Here is a 21128-nt window from a genome sequence, read left to right on the forward strand (position 1 = left end):
AGTACCTCTGACAGGTAATTCAGGTCAGCATGCTATATCGCTGCAGAGTAGCTCATTTGTATATACATACATAAGAAGCTATACTGCGCTAATATGGTCTATTATATGGTTGATACAGCAAAAAGGTGCTGGCACTTGACTACAGCATCTCCGGCTCTGATTGTAGGTAAAGTCGCCACGCGCCGACCTACGTATGAGGCATTTACAAGCAGAGGAGCCGGAGCTGCGCTGCTGCTGCGCCAGCCAGGCTTGGCGTCATTTGAGGCCTTTGCAGCCCCACGTTCTGCTTTTTTTGCTCTGACGCCGATTACCGCTGACGCTGAAACAGGAGCTGGGGGTGGGCTTGGACCTGTCGGTGGGATCTCGGAGGACCACCGAGGCCGGCCCTAGAGCCTCCAGGTCCGCCAAGTTGGATGGCACCGGGAAGGCCCTTGACGGCCGCCGAGGGGATGAGAAGAAAGCCAAGCTGGAGGCAGAGGAGGCCTCGAGGGATGCGCCGAAGGGCGGCGAAGGCAGGAACCCGCTGGCCATCGGAGAAGGAGTCATCAAGACCGAGGAGCCAGACAGACTCAGGGACGACTGCAGGCTGGCCACGGAAGCCGCGTCCAATGGCCTGGGCCACGGCAGCAAGGATGCTATCCTGGCCCAGCCGCCCAGTGCTTTTGGGCCGCACCAGCAAGACCTAAGGTTCCCTTTGACTCTCCACACGGTCCCTCCCGGGGCGCGGATCCAGTTTCAGGGGCCTCCGCCCTCTGAGCTGATACGGTTGTCCAAGGTCCCCCTGACACCAGTGCCTATTAAAATGCAGTCCTTACTGGAGCCTTCTGTAAAAATTGAAACCAAAGATGTCCCCCTCACCGTGCTTCCCTCAGATGCAGGTATTAGAACGCAAGGGAACCTGGCTTTCACAGTTTTATCTATGTTGTTCATAGCAGACGTCCTAGCAGTTCAGGAGCCGAAGCTTGGAAGATAGAATCGTGGGGCTGATTCTTGGCCCACACAGGGATCCTTTCTGAGTGATTTGCCTGTGTACTAGTAAATACACAAGTGTGAAGGATTTCCACAAGTTTTAAAAATTTCAAGATTTAGTAAACTGAGTTAGATAATAGGCACAACAGATCCCCCAGCTTATACAGAAGTAGCATTTCAAGTTTCCTGATAAAACCAATGTTTCGGGGAAAAGTGATGATAGTTGTTCATACTGATTATAGATGTTACCTTTAAAGTGAGCAGTAACTCTTCTCTTGGAGAAAACATTCGAACATAGCAGTGTAGTATTCTGAAAGTAAAGACTTTCTACAAATATTAGTCAAAATAATAAGCTAAATTGTTTTTAAAAGGAGTGATATACTTTAAATAGTAGTGACTACAACCAAATACTACTTTCCAGTATTTTCAAGTATATAATTAGCAAATTCTTCGGATTAGTTCATACGGAACACTGTCACAGAATGTCGGAAGTCATATCGTTCTTCATGTTTTCATGAGCTTTTATGTTTATTGTTTTCTTTCATTTTCGGTGCTGATTCTACCCACCCTATCCTTTGCTTTTTTACCTCTTACTACTCAAATATCCTTTTCTACTTACTTTGTGTGTGCATGCTCTCAAGCCCTCGTGTGCACAGACCACTTTCCACCTGTTTTTTAATATGGCATTGGGAACTGAACTCAGGGCTTTATGCGTACTAGGTAAACATTCTACCAACTAAGCTATATATTCAGTCAGCATTCTTTTAAACATCTTTGCACATCTAGAATGTTTTTATATATCAAGCAACCCTAAAATGAATTAATGTGAAAAGTTCATAGTACTTTTTTTTTTCTGGAACTCACCTTGTAAACTAGGCTGGCCTCAAACTCACAGATTTGCCTGCCTCTGTCTTCCAGGTGCTGGAATTAAAGGCGTGTACCACAACCACTTGACCATAGATAGTACTTTTATGAACTGCATAGGTATATAAATTTAGTTAATTTCCTTTATAGGAATTTTTAACTGGTACTGTGACTCTTGGTCACTTGTGTTACTTTTCTCCCAGGACATGAGACTATTTTTAATGATTCACTATGGCAGGGATTTTACCTTCATAGTGAAAAACTGTGTTAGCATAAATACTGTTTGCTTTGAAGGACATTACAACTCCTTTTGTAAATGACTTCCTTTAAATACTTAAGTGACATCTATGTAGTGCTAGGTGCATAGTTATGAATGAGTCATAGTTCCTGCCCCCAATGATAGACTAATTTTAGTGGGAAATAAACTAAATGTTAATTACTATTAGAGGTATTAATGAAACTCAAAGAAATAAGTAGTCATCCATTGAGTCTCTAATGTTACTGAATAGTATATTTAGTAATATTATACTTTATAGGAGTCACTTTAATTTAGAATACTGAGTTCATACAATTTAGAATGCTGAGTTCAGGGATGATAAGGAATTTTGGAATATTGGCAATAATTTGACTATATTGTAGTGTATGTTTTCAGGTACTTGAAATGTTAAGAATAAGTATAGATGAAGTCCTTCAGTCTAAAATTGCATACGTGGCACATTAACTTAGTCTCTTAATTTTTGTCATATAGGAATACCTGATACTCCCTTCAGTAAGGACAGAAATGGTCATGTGAAGCGACCTATGAATGCATTTATGGTTTGGGCAAGAATCCACCGACCAGCACTAGCCAAAGCTAACCCAGCTGCCAACAATGCAGAAATCAGTGTCCAGCTTGGTTTAGAGTGGAACAAACTCAGTGAAGAGCAAAAGAAACCCTATTATGATGAAGCACAAAAGATTAAAGAAAAGCACAGAGAGGAATTTCCTGGTAATCAATGAAATGAACAAAGGCTCTTTCCAATTTCTTTTAAATTTATTTAGGTAAAGATTAAGTTAGGTTGAGATTTCCTAATCTATGTGTGAGAAAGAAAATAATGGCTAACATTATAATAATGATTTAATTAATACTTAACATACAATTTCTTAAGTAGAAACAGTTGTGAAATATCTGATCCCATATTTGCCAGCTAATGCAAATCAGGAAAGACATGATTTGACTATAGGTTTGATTAAATAAATATAGGTACATACAAACATAGCTGTAGCTATGAAAGTAACAACAAATTTCCATGATTCTATTTTGTAGTATACTAGACATATTAAGTAATCATGGCAACAGAAAAAAGTATAACTCACATTTAAAAGATAATTAAAATTGAGGAATTAATATCCTATTCCATTTTAATGTTAAATGGTTATCAGAATATAGTTTGGTATTTTGGTTGATGGATTTATTTCTATCATGATATGGTTTGAAATGAATGATTCTTCCTTCTCCTCAGTCATTGAGATAAAGATTGGGAACTATGAGCCAGGCATTGGTGGTGCATGCCTTTAATCCCAGCACTGGGGAGGCAGAGGTAGTGTGAGTTTGAGGCCAGTTTGGTACAGAGCGAGCTCCAGGGCAGCCTCCAAAACAATGCAGAGAAACCCTGTCTCGAAAAACCAAAAAAAAAAAAAAAAAAAAAAAGATTGGGAGCTATGCATTTTTTTGTTGCTTATATAACTACATAATGGGAAATAAATATATATATATATATATATTTTTTTTTTTTTGTCAGCTCATCCTGTAGATTTTGAACTCACAGAGATTCGCCTGCATCTAACTCCCAAGTGCTGGGATTAAAGGCATGCGCCACCACTGCTGAGCTAAGAATTTTTTCTGAAATATAAGCAAAAATATTTTCAGAGACAAGTTTCTGAGTTATCAACTGGATGGAACCAGTGATTTGTTTATATGATAGCATCACACTTCTGACTTTGAAGAAAATGAAGGTGTTTATGGTTTTAGTAGGTGCCAAGTCTCAGGGAATGATTTCCTAAACCGGGCATAAAAATAGTGACTGGTTATTAGTGACATTCTAAGCTACTGACATTTGTGTCTTACAGAGTGAAAAAGAGGAGATAAATAGTATTTTATAGGGTATTTTTCTTTAGTAGAAGAAAGGACTTGGGATTCAATTGACCAGTATAGATTTTACCACAAAGTTACTCTCCCTGAATATAAGACATTTTGACCTTCCTCTTTAGTATGTGTTACAAAATTAACAAAATAAACTATGTGGATGTTAAAATGAAGAGTAGAGGATTTGTTCATAGAAATAGTATCATAGAACTGGAAAATATATTTTTAGAAAACCTTTTTAAAAAAATTTTTAAAGTGTCCTGTATTTTTAATATGAAAAGACCAGAGTATTCACATTAAAAGTCTCTATCTTTTTCTTTAGGTTGGGTTTATCAGCCTCGTCCAGGGAAGCGAAAACGCTTCCCTCTAAGTGTTTCCAATGTATTTTCTGGTACCACACAGAATATTATCTCTACAAATCCTACAACAATTTATCCTTATCGCTCACCTACCTACTCTGTGGTAATCCCTGGCCTTCAGAACACCATCACTCATCCAGTTGGTGAGTTGGTTCTGTTCTAATTTGTAAAAATATACATCATAATTTTACCTCTTAAGTTGAAATTTGGTTTCTATTAAACTTAGAATTTAAAACAATAGGAAAGGAATAAAATTAAGAGAGAAATCGAAAACATTAAATGAGAGGAGTAATAGCAGATCAATGCGGACAACTGATTTTTCAAGCAAGTCAGGATGAGCCCCTACATTAGTCAGATAATAAAGGAAATGACTGATGTAATTCAACAGGAAATAGGGATGTATTTCACTTACAGAATAAAGTGATGCTTTGCTAGTGGCTTATGAGGCATCTTGTCGTGGACTTTAGTAAGGACTAATCCATTGAAGACCATTCTCTTGCTGTTCTAGAAAAAGCAATGGAAGCTATCTGTTTTCCCTAAATACTTGATCGGTTCATGTTCCTTACAGTCTGGTCTATGGATGGTAGGAATGCTAAATTGAGACTCTCAAATCTTAACTATCTGTTATCTCAGTGACATTGTAGGTTTTGGACCAGACTGGTCTCAAACTCACAGAGATCTGCCTGCCTCTTCCTCCTGAGTGCTGGGATTAAAGGTGTGCACCACCGACACCCCCAAGAGCTTTTATAACAGTCTCTTAAACAAACTGTTAACCACTCACTATTTCTATGGTTTGTTTTAAAGCTGCTCTTCCCAGTTTCTGCCTTCCTAGATTCTTCTAATGATAAAGCTGCCTTATGAGTTAGAGATGGATAGATCTTAGAAATTGGAATTTTCAGTGTTTTTAATTAAAGATTTTTATTTTATGTATACCAGTGATTTGTTTTCATATATGTTAAGTACACACACTTTGTGTGTGTGTGTGTGTGTGTCTGTGTCTGTGTCTGTGTCTGTGTGTCTGGTGCTGGTGCCAATCAGAAGGTGCCAGATCCCCTAGACCTGGAATTGTACTTTGGCATTGGGAATTGGTTGTAAACTGCTGTTGGGCATTGGGAACTGAACCTGGGTCCTTTGCAAGAGCAGTAAGTATTCTTAACTGCTGGGCTGTTTCTCCAGCCCTAATTTTCAGTGTCTTTTAAACTGTCATTTTAGGTATTGGAAGTACCAAAGCTGTACTTAAGATATCTCTATTCAGGTGAAAGATGCAGGAAGTTGGTCTGTAGCTTCAATTTTACAATATAGTCAGACACTCTTAATATTGCCTGTAATACTGTATTTCAAACTAGGCTTCAGTGTATCTTTGTTTGGGTTTTGCATGTTAGGTATTATTTTTTTATTTCAGTACATGGTGTTTTTTGTTGCCCACCCCACAAGCCTTTAATTGCATCTGTTTTGTTCATTTTTAAGTGCTTGTGTTTCCCAGGAGCAGATTCATCGATGTTCTTATTTGAAGCAGTTGAGCTTTTACACAGGAAATGACTTTTATCATCTGTTCAAAGATGTGGGATAGAAGAAGACTAAAGATGTTTTTGTGAGGATTTGTGCATCATGACTTGTATCCAGGCTGTCCTGGAACTCATTCTGTAGACCAGGCTGGCCTTGAACTCACAGAGAGCCGCATACCTCTGCTTCCCTGGCTCAGTTTCTCTATTCTTAACAGGACTTCCTGCCTTGGGAATGGTACCACCTGCAATGGCCCGCATCTTCCCATATCAATTAATACAGTCTCGTACAGACACACCCACAGGCCAACTCAGTGTATAAAACCTCTCATTGAAACTCTTCCCAAGTCATCCTATGTTGTGTGAAGTTGACATTAAAAGCTAACCATCACAGAAGTGATATAGATTTAGCAAAATTGTTCTGGCAGAAGCTATTTCTATCTGCATTATCTAATATCTTATGCTTTATCTTTGAGTTTATCTGCAATAATTATGATAATGGAACTTAATATCTCTTTATTTGTCTGTTTGTAAACTTACCATTATAGTGTATTGACAATGGATTCTGAAACTTCCTTCTGTGAAAATTAAGGTTCTGGAGTCCTAAGATCTTTAGTAGAAAGGATTGTGTTATCTCCACTGTCTTCAAGTTGCCTCTTAAAACTATTACCATCTAAGCCAGCAGTTCTCAACCTGTGGGTCATAATTCCTCTGGGGGAGTCAAAGGGGTTTCATATCAAATATTTACATTACAATTCATAACAGTAGCAAAATTAGTTATGAAGTAGCAATGAAATAATTTTATGATTGCGTGTCACCACAACATGGGAATTGCATTACAGGGTTGCATTGTTAGGAAGGTTGAAAATCACTGGTCTAAGAAGTTTCAATTACTTTGTTCTTTCTGGTGGAGAATTTATCAAGTCAGGTAGTATTGCTTTATAGTCATTTAGTTTTTGTTAGTTTAGTTTCCTTCTAAACGCCTGATTTAAAAAAAATTGTGTGTGGGGGGGCGTCAGATACTTTCTGATCTTGAGTTATGGTTGTGAGGCATTTGACATGGGTGCTAGGAGTCAAACTTGGGTCCTCTATTGAGAGTAGTTAAATGTGTTTTTCTTTCTTCCATCTTTTTTTAAAAAATTTAAATCAGTAACAAGCTTAAACTAGCCTCACATGTCAATCCCAGCTCCCTTTCCCTACCCTCCTCCCCTGCTTCCCCCAGCCACCCACCCAATTTTCACTCCACTCCCCAGAGAGGGTGAGGCCTTCCCTGGGGGATCTCCAAAGTCTGTCATATCATCTAGGGCAGGGCCTAGGCCCTCGCCAATGTGTCCAAGCTGAGAGAGCATTCCTCCATGTGGAACGGGCTCCCAAAGTCCATTAGGATGCCAAGGATAAATACTGATCTAGTACCAGAGGCCCTAGAAATTGCTGAGGCCTCCTCACTGAACTCACGTTCAGGGGGTCTGGATCAGTCCCATGCTGACCTCTCAGTCATCAGTCTGGGATCCATGAGCTCCCCCATTTTCAGGTCAGCTGTTTCTGTGGATTTCACCTGCCCAGTCATGACCACTTTGCTCATCACTCCTCCCTCTCTGCAAATGGTTTCCAGGAGTTCAGTTAAGTGTTTAGCTGTGGGTGTCTGCCTCTGCTTCCATCAGCCACTGGATAAAGGCTCTAGATGGCATACAAGGTAGTCATCAGTCTCATCAGGGAAGGACATGTAATATAGCCTCTCCACTATTGCTTAGATTGCCAGTTGGTGTCATCCTTGTAGATCTCTGGAAATCTCATTAGTGCCAGATTTCTCCTCATACCTATAATGACTCCCTCTATTATAGTATCTCTCATCCTGCTCTCTTCTATTCTTCCCCTAACTCAGTCTTCATGCTCCCCCAGGTCCTCCTCTCCCCTTCTCTTCTCCCCCTTTTCTCCAGCTCCTTGTCCTCTTCCCCCATATTCCCAGTCCAGAGAGTAGTTAAATGTTTTTAACCAAGCCATCTCTCCATCCTCCAACTGTCTGATTTTTATTTACACCAACTTTAAACATGTAGACTAATTTTTTTCACACAAGATTTTGATAGGTTTCTCTTAATTTGACTAGTTAGCTTAACAGCTTTATGACTTAGGAGTATTTTTTTTCTTCTTTTTTTATCATGCAAAAAAAAACTTTTCAATGAAAAATTTTTTACTTTAGTTATCCTTCCCTAAACCAACATTTGTGATTGAAAAAAGGTGAATAAAATTGCATTATTCAATTAGTGATTTAGAAATGCATTGCTAAGTATTTCATACCAAATTCATGGATTTTCTAGTAATCTTTCCTTTTATTTGATGCTCAGTCAAGCTTGCTTCATGTTCCTGTGTAGTCCACCAAGTCTACTTTCTAACAAGCAGCCATTTGCACTGGACCACACTTTTCCAGAATACTTCATCTCATTACGATATTAAAAGTACTTGAAAATTGAATGTGTACTCAAGATTTTCTGTTCCCAAGAATCGTTCTATCTTCACTATCTTCTGAGTGAACTCAATGTCATAGTTTCAAGGTTGCCTGTCTGACCTCTCTACTGCCTAATATTTATCTGGTACCTGCTATGGGCCATGTTGTCTTAGGGACAAATGTGTTTCCATAGACCCTCTTGTCAAAGATTTCATAATGTAGTTGTAAAGAAGATAGATACAGATAAAAGTAAACTTTCTGTCCCTATATCAAACTACAGCAGCATCTTGTGTTTTCTGTTTTGTTTTACATTGCATTGTTTGCTCTGTCTTATGTTTAAAGTGGCACTATAAACTCTTTTCCTTCTAGTCTTGAAAGTGCTTATGGCATGATTGTCCAGAATCCTTTTCAGGTATATTACCAAATGACTTAGATGCCACTTATGCCAGCATCCTCATTTTATATCAGCATTCACATTTATATACAGGCTTTGTTTTACTTACTGTTAAATATCTACTTGACACAGATGCATTTTTCATTGTTGAGTTTTTTATATTTTATTTGTCCGGCCTAAGATCGGTCTTGTTGAATTTATCATCACTTAGTTGACAGTCTTTTACTCTCCAGCATCTTTATACTTTCTCTAAATGTGTTAGTTACATTTTCAACCAGTTTTTGCATTTATGTGCCATTTTTGTTTATGTACTTATTTATGTTTGTTTCTTGTTTTGTTCTGTTTTTTGTTTTGTTTTTGTGGGGGAGAGTTCAAGACAAGGTTTCTCTGTGAAAAAGTCCTGGCTGTCATGGAACTCACTTTGTAAACCAAGCTGGCCTCCGAATTCACAGAGAGCCACCTGCCTCTGCCTCTGGGATTAAGGCTTGTGCCACCACATCCAGTTTCTACTTCTTATTTAAATAAAACAGGAAAAAAGAAAATGTCCATGACTGCAGTACTGTTCTAATCCAAAAGTCAGCAGGTGTATCTGTCTTGGTTTTAAGATCCATTCTAAGAAGATGTTATGTCTATCAGAGACTCAGGGTCTGCCCCAAAATTTTCTTTTTAAAGTTGTATAATTTGAGGCAGGACAAACCATTTTGATCTTGAACCTATAGCAGCTGTGGTTGTGGTTGTCAACAGGCATGGATGGGAGGGGCTCCATACTCTTAAGGCCTCCCACCTGAGCCATTGACTAGTGATGGATTCTGTGTGCTTACTGGTGAGCCCACCAGGCTCAAATGGATGGTTCCATGGACACACAGGTGTCCTGTCCCTGTTTAAACTCAATGGGCCACAAAACAAAAGGACATGAATGTGGGGAAGGGATTTGTCGGGGAAGGTCCACAGGTGTGGAAAGGACATGAAAAAGAGTGGAGTATGAGAGTGCAGTAATGCATTAAAATGTGTGAAATTATCAAATAATAATTAATAAACCTGTACTGTATTAAAACCATCAATAAAAGAAAAGTAGCCTGGTTCTTCACGAGGCAGGAGGACACTCACATGGTTCCATCTTGTCTTCTTGAGCTCTTTATTACCTCTTTGTCTTTCCTGAACACCACTTTTCTAACAATGGCCCATATATCCTTTCCAATTCTCAGTCTCCCCATCTCTCATCTCTGTATCCCAAGCTACATGCTGACCCTCCTTATTAACTCTATAAAGCTATTTTTTAATAGAAAAAAGTGGTCTGGCTCAGTCTCTATCATGCCCTGATGCCTCACTGTTCATTACAGTCATGCAACAGAAGCCTGGTGGCATCTTCCAGTCATGCACCATCTGTAAGGGTTTCTTACTCTTTGGGACTGGGTGATAGGAGACTTGCAGGAATTATTTACAGCTGTACTGCTTTATTTTTACACTTGAATTGGTTATTTGGGTTTTGAATTTTTCCAACTTTTGCCTTTATGTTAAAGCTGCTCTCTACTTCATGTAATGATTGGATAGTTCTGGCTATTTTAACAGTCACATAGGGATGTTTTTGTTTGGTAAATAAATCTCTTTCAAAAGATTGTTAATGAATGAAGGCTTTTTTCTCCTGTAGCTCTGACATCATTAAAATGTGGCCTCCAGGGGCACTGTATTCATACATTTGAACCTGCACAAGGCAGTAAGAACATGGAGGACCACATGTGAGTGCATTGATGGAAATTGCTTATACTGTATTGCATAGTCCTTGGCTATTCCAAAATGCAAGAGAAGCTAGGACATTGTGGTCTTGCTGTGTCCTAGAAGAGAAGTCACATCCCTGACGGGTTTCCCGTGGTTGGCATCTACTACACCTTAGCAGCGGTTAGTTATTAGAGGTCTGAACTTTTTCTCCATCTTCCATATAGTGCTTGTTAAAGGTTTACACTTTTAACTTCCTCCTTACCAGCCTGAACCTTGACATTTAAAGACACTGTGTTTCTGGGTAACTGTGTAACAAAATACTATTGTTGATATATGTTGCTTTTTATTTGTCATTAAATGAAAGCATGAATATCATCCCAGGCCTCATTTCCATCTCTTCTTAGAACTGTCTTAGGTAGAAAGAGCATTGGAGAAAATATGTTCCCTTTCAATGACTGAAACTTGATCAATAGTTCTGTAGAGTTCTTGTAACTTATTTTTTCTGATAACTGAGTGTTTACGCTGGGTATAAGAAAAAGAACTCAACATCAGAGATAGACTGTTAATTTCTTGAGTACGGTAATAATTCAAGAAATAAAAATTTGAGAGATTTTACATCTTTTCCTCGCTTTGTGATTGTTGCAAGGTGCTTTAAGTTTCCTTATAGCAGATCAGTGTAGGAGTACTATCAGCTTAGGGTTAATTGTTTTTCCTTCAGTCAAATAAACTTTAAGGATTTGTGTGGTCATGTATATTTCTTATGACTGTATGTTCACTTGTATGTGGGTACGGATATGTGCCTTTGCATGCCTGTGTACAAAGGTCAGAATAGGTGGTTGAATCCTTAAAACTAGAGTTACAGGTGTCTGTGGGACCCCTAGCTTATTATGAGAATGTTGAGATCTGAACTCAGGTCCTCTTGATTGCAAAGCAAGTGCTCTTAATCATTGAGCCATCTCTCCAACCCCTCTTAACTGTTTTTAAAATCAAGTTCTTGGCTAGATCCTGGCAATACAAACATGAATAAAAATACATGGCATGGTGATACATGTCTGTGATCCTAGCATTCAGAAGTTTGAGGCAGGGTAATTGGAAGTCTTAACTTACAAGATGAGGACAGCTTCACTTATACCCTCTTCCTGTACTTCTTTGGGGCATAAACCATCTTGAATGGATGGGTGGGACTCTTCCTTCCTACTTTGAGGTTTAGAAGGGTATTACCTTCCACTATTCTGAGAAGGAAAGAGAGGGAGTTCTTATCTGGATAAAGTTGAAAGGTCTGCATTTGGGGCCTCTGAGAGACACTTCTAACTTCACTGTCTGTACTTGGACTGTGATCTTGTTACCAGACACCTTGCTGAATTGAAATACACTGGGTATGACTCTATTCCAAAGGCTTCTGTTTGTATTTTGTCATGAATACTTAGTTCAGTTTAGTCTATGTGTTGTTTGGAAAACAGCATCTCAAGCAGCAGTACTGTCTTCTTTGGGAGTGGAAGGATGAATCACATGACTCTTTTACTTTAAGAATTCTGTCCTTACCAATCATGTCCTGCCAGTATTGTTTCCAAGTCTGTCACAAATGGCTTACCCATGATCAGTTGTATTCTTTTTGGAGATTTCCAGATGTAGTCACTTTGTCTGCAGTAAAGTGAAATTTTTTCAACTAAGAAGTACCATAATTTTTAATGTAGAGAAGTATGCAAAATGAAAGAAAATGCTCACAGTGCTACTCTGAAATTTCTAGTTATATGAAAATAAAATAAATATATTTGATGAAAACCTAAATACTAGAATTGATTACCGAGATTTTCCTACTACCCATGTATCTTATCCTGTACTCCCAGAAGATTATTCCTTAATAATAATTATTGCCAGTAGTTTTAGGTTATATCACCATTTTAATGTATACATTCTTCTAAATTGTCAATAGAAATGTTAATCATTTATTTGCCTGTCCAAGTTGAGGACTTGCCTATTTTGTGCTAGGCAGAAGCTGAGCTTGGGGATACAGTGGTGAACAAAATAGAAGGTCTCTCTTCTTATGACACTCAGGCTAGTTGGAAAGAGGAAAATGTAAATTCACAAGAAAATACAATGACTTCAAAATTGTCAGAATACTGTTAATAAAGGAGAGAGTGGTTTGATATGATACCACTACTAGGTGAAGGTAGATAGTGACCACTCCTTCAAAGTTCCAGTTCATAGTGTGGTGGATACCAGTACTGATCTTACTAATGGTTAACTTCTGCTATTTTTATTTCTGAAGGTGAAGCCCCACCTGCTATCCAGCTGCCCACACCTGCAGTCCAGCGCCCAAGCCCCATCACACTTTTCCAGCCCAGCGTCTCCAGCACTGGCCCAGTGGCTGTCCCGCCTCCAAGTCTGACACCCCGCCCAGCACTCCCACCTCAGCGCTTTACTGGGCCTTCCCAAACTGACGTTCATAGGCTTCCTTCGGGAGCCAGTCGCTCTATGAAGAGACCCACTCCAGTCTCTCTGGAGAGCTCCAGCAGGATTCCAGCTGGTGCAAGTACTGCCCATGCCAGATTTGCAACCTCACCTATCCAGCCTCCCAAGGAATATGCCAGCGTTTCCACGTGTCCCAGAAGCACTCCAATTCCTCCAGCTACTCCCATTCCACACTCTCACGTCTATCAGCCCCCGCCCCTTGGCCATCCAGCTACATTGTTTGGGACACCACCACGATTCTCGTTTCATCACCCTTACTTTCTACCTGGACCTCATTACTTCCCATCAAGGTAAACGAACAGTTTTCTACCTCTTGCCTAAAAATACTCTTAATATGTTAGTATTTTGGGATGAACCCCCCCACCCCTGGTTTTTCAAGAATGGTTTCTTTGTGTAGCCCTGGCTATCCGAGAACTTGCTCTGTACACCAGGCTGTCCGTGAAATCAGAGATCCGCATGCCTCTGCCTTCCAAGTGCTGTGATTAAAGGTCGTGTGGCACTGCCTGGAGTGAGGCTTTTCTTTCTGAAAACCTGACTTCCTCAACCAGGCTTCCTTTCAGCTGTGGAGGCTAAGAACCAAGCAGTTCCACATAAAGGGATGAAGGAACCACATGAGGACTCAGGGAGCTAGAACCAGAGCTAGAGCTAGAGCGAATGCATTGCCATCTATTGGGGTAGCTGTTTCTCCATTCCAGCCAGATCTTTTCATATGAGAATATGGTTTCAGTAATGTCAAATGTGGTTTCATAGGAAACAGTTATGAGTAGCCACATGATCCCTTTATTGGAGAAGTGTTTCACCAAAACAATTTGTGTGGCATCTTGTTAAAATGCAGACCCTGACTGTTAGGTGTCCAGTATAAGAATAGCCTTACCATGCTTGCAAGCCTGCATTTCTAATAGGCTCCCAAGGGATGCCAGTTCTGTTTACTTAAGTACTACATTTTGAATAATAAAGATGGAAAAGGGAAGGTTTTCAAGCCAAGATAAGTGGAATGACTAGTTAAAAGTTACACTTCCTTTCTCTGCCCATTACTAAACCAGAGACTTTTCCATGTAAATTACCAGCAATGAAATTGATTTTCATAGGGAAATATCGTGGGAAAGCAAATTGGAACTTCACTTTGCAAATATCCTCTACTTCTCTGTTGCTGTTAAGTATACAGACACAGTTAATGTTGTGATTGGAATATTAAAATGTTTGATATCAATCTTACTGTTACGTTACATAGATTAACTAATAGCAAGTTAGGCTTTCTTGCCATGTCAAGGTTTATAGGATTTGACTATTAATGTACACATTCTCTGATACTTTAAGGATTGTTTTATAAGAAGGCTTTTGAAAACAAGCACTTAGAATACTGAACTATGCCTCTAATTAACAATAGTAAATGAGGTGGGTACATAGTAATTTGATTGGATTTAGGAATGCCAAAGCAGTATATCAAATGTAAATGCCAAGGTAATTCACTTTTTTTTCAAAAAGGAAAGTAAGATTTATAATTTCATACTTAAAATCCTTTGTAATTGTTTTCTGACTTTTGTCCATATATATCCAATGATAGGTTTCCCCAGGGAATGGATTATCTAATTACGATTCCTTAACTAGAAAAATCTAGTATGTATAAATGGCAAAATTAACTGATTTCCTTTTAGTTTTTCTTGTCTCTAAATAGATAATGGAATTTTATAAGGAATATTTTCCCCTAATTGCTTCAATACAATGATTATAATGGATATTTGAAATGCAAATATGCAAATATTTTGTGCATTTATTATATATTACATATTTTAACAAAAATTAAATTGGTTAGGCATTTTATTACATTTTAGAACAATCTTATTTTACATAACAATCCCAGTTCCCTTTCCCTCCCATTTCCCCACTGCCTCCACCATCTCCCTGTCCCACCTCCCATCCTCTCCTCATAGAGGTTGAGGCCTCCCATGGGGAATCATCAAATTCCATCACATCATTTGGCTGTATCTAGGCTAAGCAAGGTATCCCTCCATAGGGAATGGGCTCCAGAAAACAAGTTCATGCACTAGGGATAAATACTGGTTCTACTGCCACCAGCCCCATGGACTGCCCAAGTCCCTAACTGACCCCCACGTTCAGGTGGCCTAGTTCAGTCTTAGGCAGGTTTCTCAGCTATCTGTTTGGAGTCAGTGAGCTCCCAGTTGCTCAGGTCAGCTGTTTCTGTGGGTTTCCCCAACATGGCCTTTGCTCATAGTATTATTCCTCCCTCACTACAACTGGACTTTAGGAGTCCAGGCCAGCGCTTGCTGTGGATCTCTGCTTCTGCTTACATCAGCTACTGGATGAAGGCTGTATGATAGCATTTAAGGTAGTCATCAGTCTCACTATAGGGGAAGGGCATTTAAGGTACCCTCTCCACTATTGCTTAGATTCTTAGTTGGGGTCATCCTTGTGGATTCCTGAAAATTCCCCGAGTACCAGGTTTCTTGTTAACCCCATAAATGACTCCTTCTATCAAGGTATCTTTTTCCTTGCTCTCCTTCTCTGTTCTTCCCCCAACTCTACTTTCCTGATCCCTCATGTTCTCCTCCCCCTCTCCCCCTTTTCCTTCCTCTCTTCCCTCCCCCTGTGCTCCCAATTTACTCAGAATATCTTGTCTGTTTCCCCTTCTGGGGGTGGGGGGTCCATGTATGTCTCTCTTAGGGTCCTCCCTGTTTCCTACCTTCTCCGGGGTTGTGGATTATAGGTGATTATCCTTTGCTTTATGTCTAATATCCACATATGAGTGAGTACATACTACATTCTGTGTCTGGGTTGCCTCACTTAGGATGATTTCTTTAGTTCCATTTGCCTGGTGATTTCAAGATGTCATTTTTTTAAATCACTGAGTGGATGCACCACATTTTCTTTATCGATTCTTAGGTTGAGGGGCAACTAGGTTGTTTCCATGTTCTGGCTATTACAAATAATGCAGCTATGAACAAATGGCCTTGTGGTATAAGTGTGCATCCTTTGTGTATATACCCAAGAGTGGTGTTGCTGGGTCTTGAGGTAGAACAATTCCCAATTTTCTGAGAAACCACCATACTGATTTCTACAGTGGCTGTACAAGTTTGCATTCCCACCAGCAATGGGGGAGTGTTCCCTTACTCCACATCCTCTCCAGCATAAGCTTTCATTAGTATTTTTGATCTTAGTCATTCAGACAGGTGTAAGATGGTATCTTAGAGTTGTTTTGATTTGCATTTCCCTGATGGCCAAGGATGTTGAGCATTTTCTTAAGTGCCTTTTGGCCATTTGAAATTCCTCTGTTGAGAATTCTCTATTTAGACCTGTACTCCATTTTTTTTTTTTTTTTGGTTTTTACGAGATAGGGTTTCTCTGTATTGTTTTGGAGGCTGTCGGTCCAGCCTGGCCTTGAACTCACAGAGATCCCCCTGCCTCTGTCTCCCGAGTGCTGGGATTAAAGGCATGCGCCCCCACCGCCTGGCCCTGTACCCCATTTTTAAATTGGATTATTTGGTGTTTTGGTTTCTAGTTTCTTGAGTTCTTTGTATATTTTGGAAATCAGCCCTCTGTCAAATGTGAGCCCACTCTGTGAGCTGCCTTTTTGTCTTGTTGACTGTCTACTTTGCCTTATGGAAGCTTCTCAGTTTCAGGAGGTCCCATTTAATAGTTGTGGATCTCAATGTCTATGTTCCTGGTGTTATGTTGAGGAAGTGGTCTTTGCCATTGGGCTCAAGGGTACTTCCCACTTTCTCTTCTGAGAGGTTCAGTGTGGTTGGATTATGTTGAGGTCTTTGATCCATTTGAACTTAAGTTTTGTGTGCATGGGGATAGATATGGATTTATCTGCATTCTTTTACATGCCAGCATCCAGTTACACCAGTACCATTTGTTGAAGATGCTTTCTTTTCTCCATTGTATAATTTTAGCTTCTTTGTCAAAAGTCAGGTGTTCATAAATGTGTGGATTAATATCGGGGTCTTCGATTTGATTTCATTGGTCCACCTGTCAGTTTTTATGCCAATGCCAAGCTGTTTTCATTACTATAGCTCTATAGTAGAGCTTGAAGTCAGGGATGGTGATGCCTCCAGAAGTTTGTTTATTGTACAGGGTTATTTTCGCTATTTTGTCTTTTTTTCCATATGAAGTTGAGTATTGTTCTTTCCAGGTCTGTGAAGAATTGTGCTGGGATTTTGATGGGAATTGCATTGAATTTGTGATTGATTTCCATTTTTACTATGTCGATCCTACCTATTCAAGAGCATGCGAGGTCTTTCCATTTTCTGATATCTTAATTTCTTTCTTTAAAGATGTAAAGTTCTTGTCATACAGGTCTTTCACTTGTATGGTTAGAATTGCCCTAAGATATTTTAGGTTGTTTGTGGCTATTGTGAAGGGTAATGTTTTTCTGATTTCTTTCTCAGCCTGTTTATCATCTGTATATAGGAGGGCTACCGATTTTTTTTTTTTTTTAGTTAATCTTGTATCCTGCCACATTACTGAAGGTGTTTGTCAGCTGTAGGAGTTCCCTGGTAGAATTTTTTGGTTACTTAGTAAACTATCCTATAATCTGCGAATAGTAAAAGTTTGACTTCTTCCTTTTCAATTTGTATCCCCTCGATCCCTTTTGTTATCTTATTGCTCTAGCTAGAACTTAAAGTACTATATTAAATAGCTATGGAAAGCGTGGACGGCCTGGTTTTGTTCCTGATTTTAGAGGAATCGATTTGAATTTCTCTCCATTTAATTTGATGTTGGCTCTTGGCTTGCTGTATATTGCCTTTATTGTGTTAAATATGTTCCTTATATCCCTGATCTCTCCACAATCTTTATAATGAAGGGATGCTAGATTTTATCAAAGGCTTTTTCAGCATCTAACAATCATGTGACTTTTTTTTCAGTCTGTTTGTATGGTGGATTACATTGACAGATTTTCGTATGTTGAACCACCCCTGCATCTCTGGGATGAAGTCTACTTGATTTCTCTGATGTGGTTAGGCAATTTAATGGGATAATTTGTAAAATGATGCGCTCCTACCTCTCTGAGATATTGCCTTTCTGTCTTTGAGTATTAGCCATTTCATTTTGTTTTTGTGAAACTCTCTTTTCCTTTAGGCAACATTCACTCCTCTAGCTAGTTCTTTTCTCTTTCATCCTTCCTTTTTCCACCTTGTATCATATTTTTAAAGATTTATTTTTATTTATGTGTATGTATGTATTTGCCATGTGTGTGTGGAGACTAGGAGAGAGTGTTGAATCCCTCAAAACTAGAATTAGAAGTGGTTGTAAGCTGCCTGATGTAGTTGTGAGCTGTCTGATGCTGAGCCATCTCTTCAGCTCACTGTAGCGAATTTTTATCTTAATATTCAACAGAGATGTATAGAATTTTCATTGAATGTTGCAATGAAAAATATTAAAATGATATGGAAGACAAGTGGGGACTTAGTACCTTCAAATAAAGAGAAAATGTATTCAAATGTATTCATATAGTAGAGAAGGCAGTCCAAGGAGTTCCTGAAACATAGCAATCTAGTTGTAAAATTTTAGTCACAAAAACAGGTTAAAATTCTTCTGAACAAGTTTTTGATTGTAGACTTACTTAAGAATTTGATTGAGGCTGGACTATGGTTATACTGCCTTTAATCCCAGCATTCAGGAGGCAGAGGCAGGTAGATCTCTGTGAGTTAAAGGCCAGCCTGGTCTATAAAAAGGAGTTACAGGACAGCTAGGGCCACACAGAGAAACCCTATCTGGAAAAAAAAAAAGGAAAAAAAGAATTTAATTGAAATTGAAATTATGGGCTCTTTGTAATCACACTTATATATACATGCATACTTTTGTCTGAACTTTTATGGAGGAGAGGGACATTTATAGTCCCCAAATAGTGATAGATTTAGTTATTATAGAATACCTCCTGCTATACCCACCTATAAATATTAAATTTAAATGTGGATAACTTAAGAGGTAAGTTAACCCATCATAAAAGAGAATTAGAGAATAAGTCTTTATTTTTGATTGGCCAAGAAGCTGAATTTACAATTGTCCTGGAGATGGTTTTCAGACTCAGAAATAGTCTCAGTGGCCATAAAGTCAGATTTAAATGCCTGCATGAAGAAACATCCAGTCTTGGATTTATGCCTGATCTCAAACTAAAATCTCCCCATAAGCCAGAATTGCAGAAGGCTTTTTTTAACCATAGTAAGGAAAATAGAAAACTTTATAACCAACTCAGATGAAGTATAAGGAGAAATACATTTTTGCCTGGAGTTCCATGTGATTTCTAAAGTGCATTCATTGCACACTGATTTAGAATCTAAACTCACCCCATCCACTTGTTGGAGACATTTTTAAAGTTGATAAATTCCTTTGTAATTGGTTGGAGGTTACCTGGACGACTGTTTTAGAGGAATACTTCCACTACTCAGTCCAGCTGCAACTTCTAAGGGGACAGAGAAGTGGTTAGAACACAAGCAAAGGAGTCATTAGGAATATGAGTTTGGGGGCTGGAGAGATGGTTCAGAGGTTAAGAACACAGCCTGCTCTTGCAGAGAACCCAGATTCAATTTTCAGCACCCACATGGAGGTGGACAACCATCTATAACTGTTGCCTCCTAGGCTGCTTGGGCACTGCAGGCATGTGATGCACATACATACATGCATACAGATTCACATATACATAAAATAAATATTAAAAAATTGAATTTGGTGCTGGGGATATGGTTCAGTCAGTAAAGCATGAAGACCTGAATTCAATCCTCAGTGTGTGTGTGTGTGTGTGTGTGTGTGTGTGTGTGTGTGTGTGTGTGTACATACCTAGAGAGAGAGAGAAAGGTAAGAACATGAAGATATTGGGCAAAAAGGTTGGTGAAATTCCTCAGTGGGTAAAAGCTGCCTTTTTCCCTGCCCCTGCCTCCCATAAGCCTGATTTCAATCTCTGGTACCCTGAACCCAGTGGTGAAGGGAGGGAACTAATTCCTGAAAGTTGTCTTCTGATTGCCATATGTACACATTTAGCAATATAGATACATGCATACACTAATGGTAATAAATGAAACTTAAAGGCTATGTAGAGAAAAGTTGTTGTAAACTCCCTAGTTATGTGGAAAACTACATTTAAGAACTCAGCGAGTTTTGAGTAGGATAAATGCCAAGAAATCCACACTAGACACATCACAGTAAAATGCTGAAAGAGAAAATCAGAGGACATTTTGAAGTAGTCAAACAAGTAGCCATACAAAGTTGGATCATCATGTCCAAAAGATATCTAGGAAATCCACAACTGAGTTCCCACTGAAAGCAGTTATATGCAAAGAAAGAATGAAAGTACTTACCAAGAATCTTTTAGCTGATGCATCTTAATTTTCAATGAAGATAAAATGTGCTCTTAGATGATCACAGCCTGGATAATTCATTGTTATCAAACTGGCTTTGGACCTGGTGTTGGTGGCGCAAGCCTTTAATCCTAGCACTCGGGAGGCAGAGGCAGGTGGATCTCTGTGAGTTCGAGACCAGCCTGGTCTACAGATTGAGTGCCAGGATAGGCTTCCAAAGCTGCTCAGAGAAACCCTGTCTCGAAAAAACAAAAAACAAACAAACAAAACAAAGCACAAAACCCAAAAACTTGCGTTGTAAGACTTATGCAAATTTGTATTTATATTCATATCTTTTACCAAAGCACTAGGGATTGAAACAGGTATTAAAGAGGGTATTTTTGTTGTTTATTTTTGTGAGTTGTTTTTCACATTTTTTAAGACAGGGTCTTAAATATGTAGCCCTGGTTGTCCTGGAACCCACTATGTAGACCAGGCTAGCCTTGAACTCAAGAGATTTACCTTCCTCTTCCAAGTGCTGGGATTAAAAGCATGCACCACTACTCCTGGTTTAAAGGATGTTATCTTGAAACTAAATGAATCCTATGGTAATATGAATCCAAATAAAGCACAGAATACTAGTAAATATAATTATATAATTATGAAAATAGTATAATATATATGGTATATATATGTGTGTGTATATACATATATATTCATTATATAGCTTTTAACTGATTTCAAAAGAAACTATGGAATAATGGGGTTTTCTCAGGACAGAGGACTGTAATACTTAGAAATGTTATACACTGACAGAAGCAGCACACAATCGCTAGTGCCTGTGAAGTTGTTTCAGAGAAAGAAAATGAAGCCACAGGAGTAAATGGAGAGTCCTGAAGAGGTAAATAGTAAGGCTAATTAATATACATTTTGTGAGTATTTACTAGTTTATTTACTAGATATAACACTCTATGAAGTAATACTGTAAC

The 21128-nt window shown here is 38.9% G+C and overlaps 1 protein-coding gene across 1 annotated transcript in view; it reads left to right on the plus strand.

Annotated features, from left to right (window-relative positions):
* Window positions 1-301: 301 nt before the first annotated feature.
* Window positions 302-21128, plus strand: part of Sox30 (SRY-box transcription factor 30) — a gene marked incomplete at its 5' end in the record, with an annotated part of 35058 nt that continues 14231 nt past the window's right edge. Inside the window, 4 exons of the mRNA XM_040747931.1 lie at window positions 302-878; window positions 2582-2821; window positions 4281-4460; window positions 12642-13134. Of these exons, the coding sequence (XP_040603865.1) occupies window positions 302-878; window positions 2582-2821; window positions 4281-4460; window positions 12642-13134 (1490 nt within the window). The remainder of the gene's footprint in view (window positions 879-2581; window positions 2822-4280; window positions 4461-12641; window positions 13135-21128) is intronic.

This window comes from Mesocricetus auratus, unplaced genomic scaffold (assembly GCF_017639785.1).
Source record: "Mesocricetus auratus isolate SY011 unplaced genomic scaffold, BCM_Maur_2.0 Super-Scaffold_100007, whole genome shotgun sequence".
In the NCBI taxonomy this organism is placed as follows: Eukaryota; Metazoa; Chordata; class Mammalia; order Rodentia; family Cricetidae; genus Mesocricetus; species Mesocricetus auratus.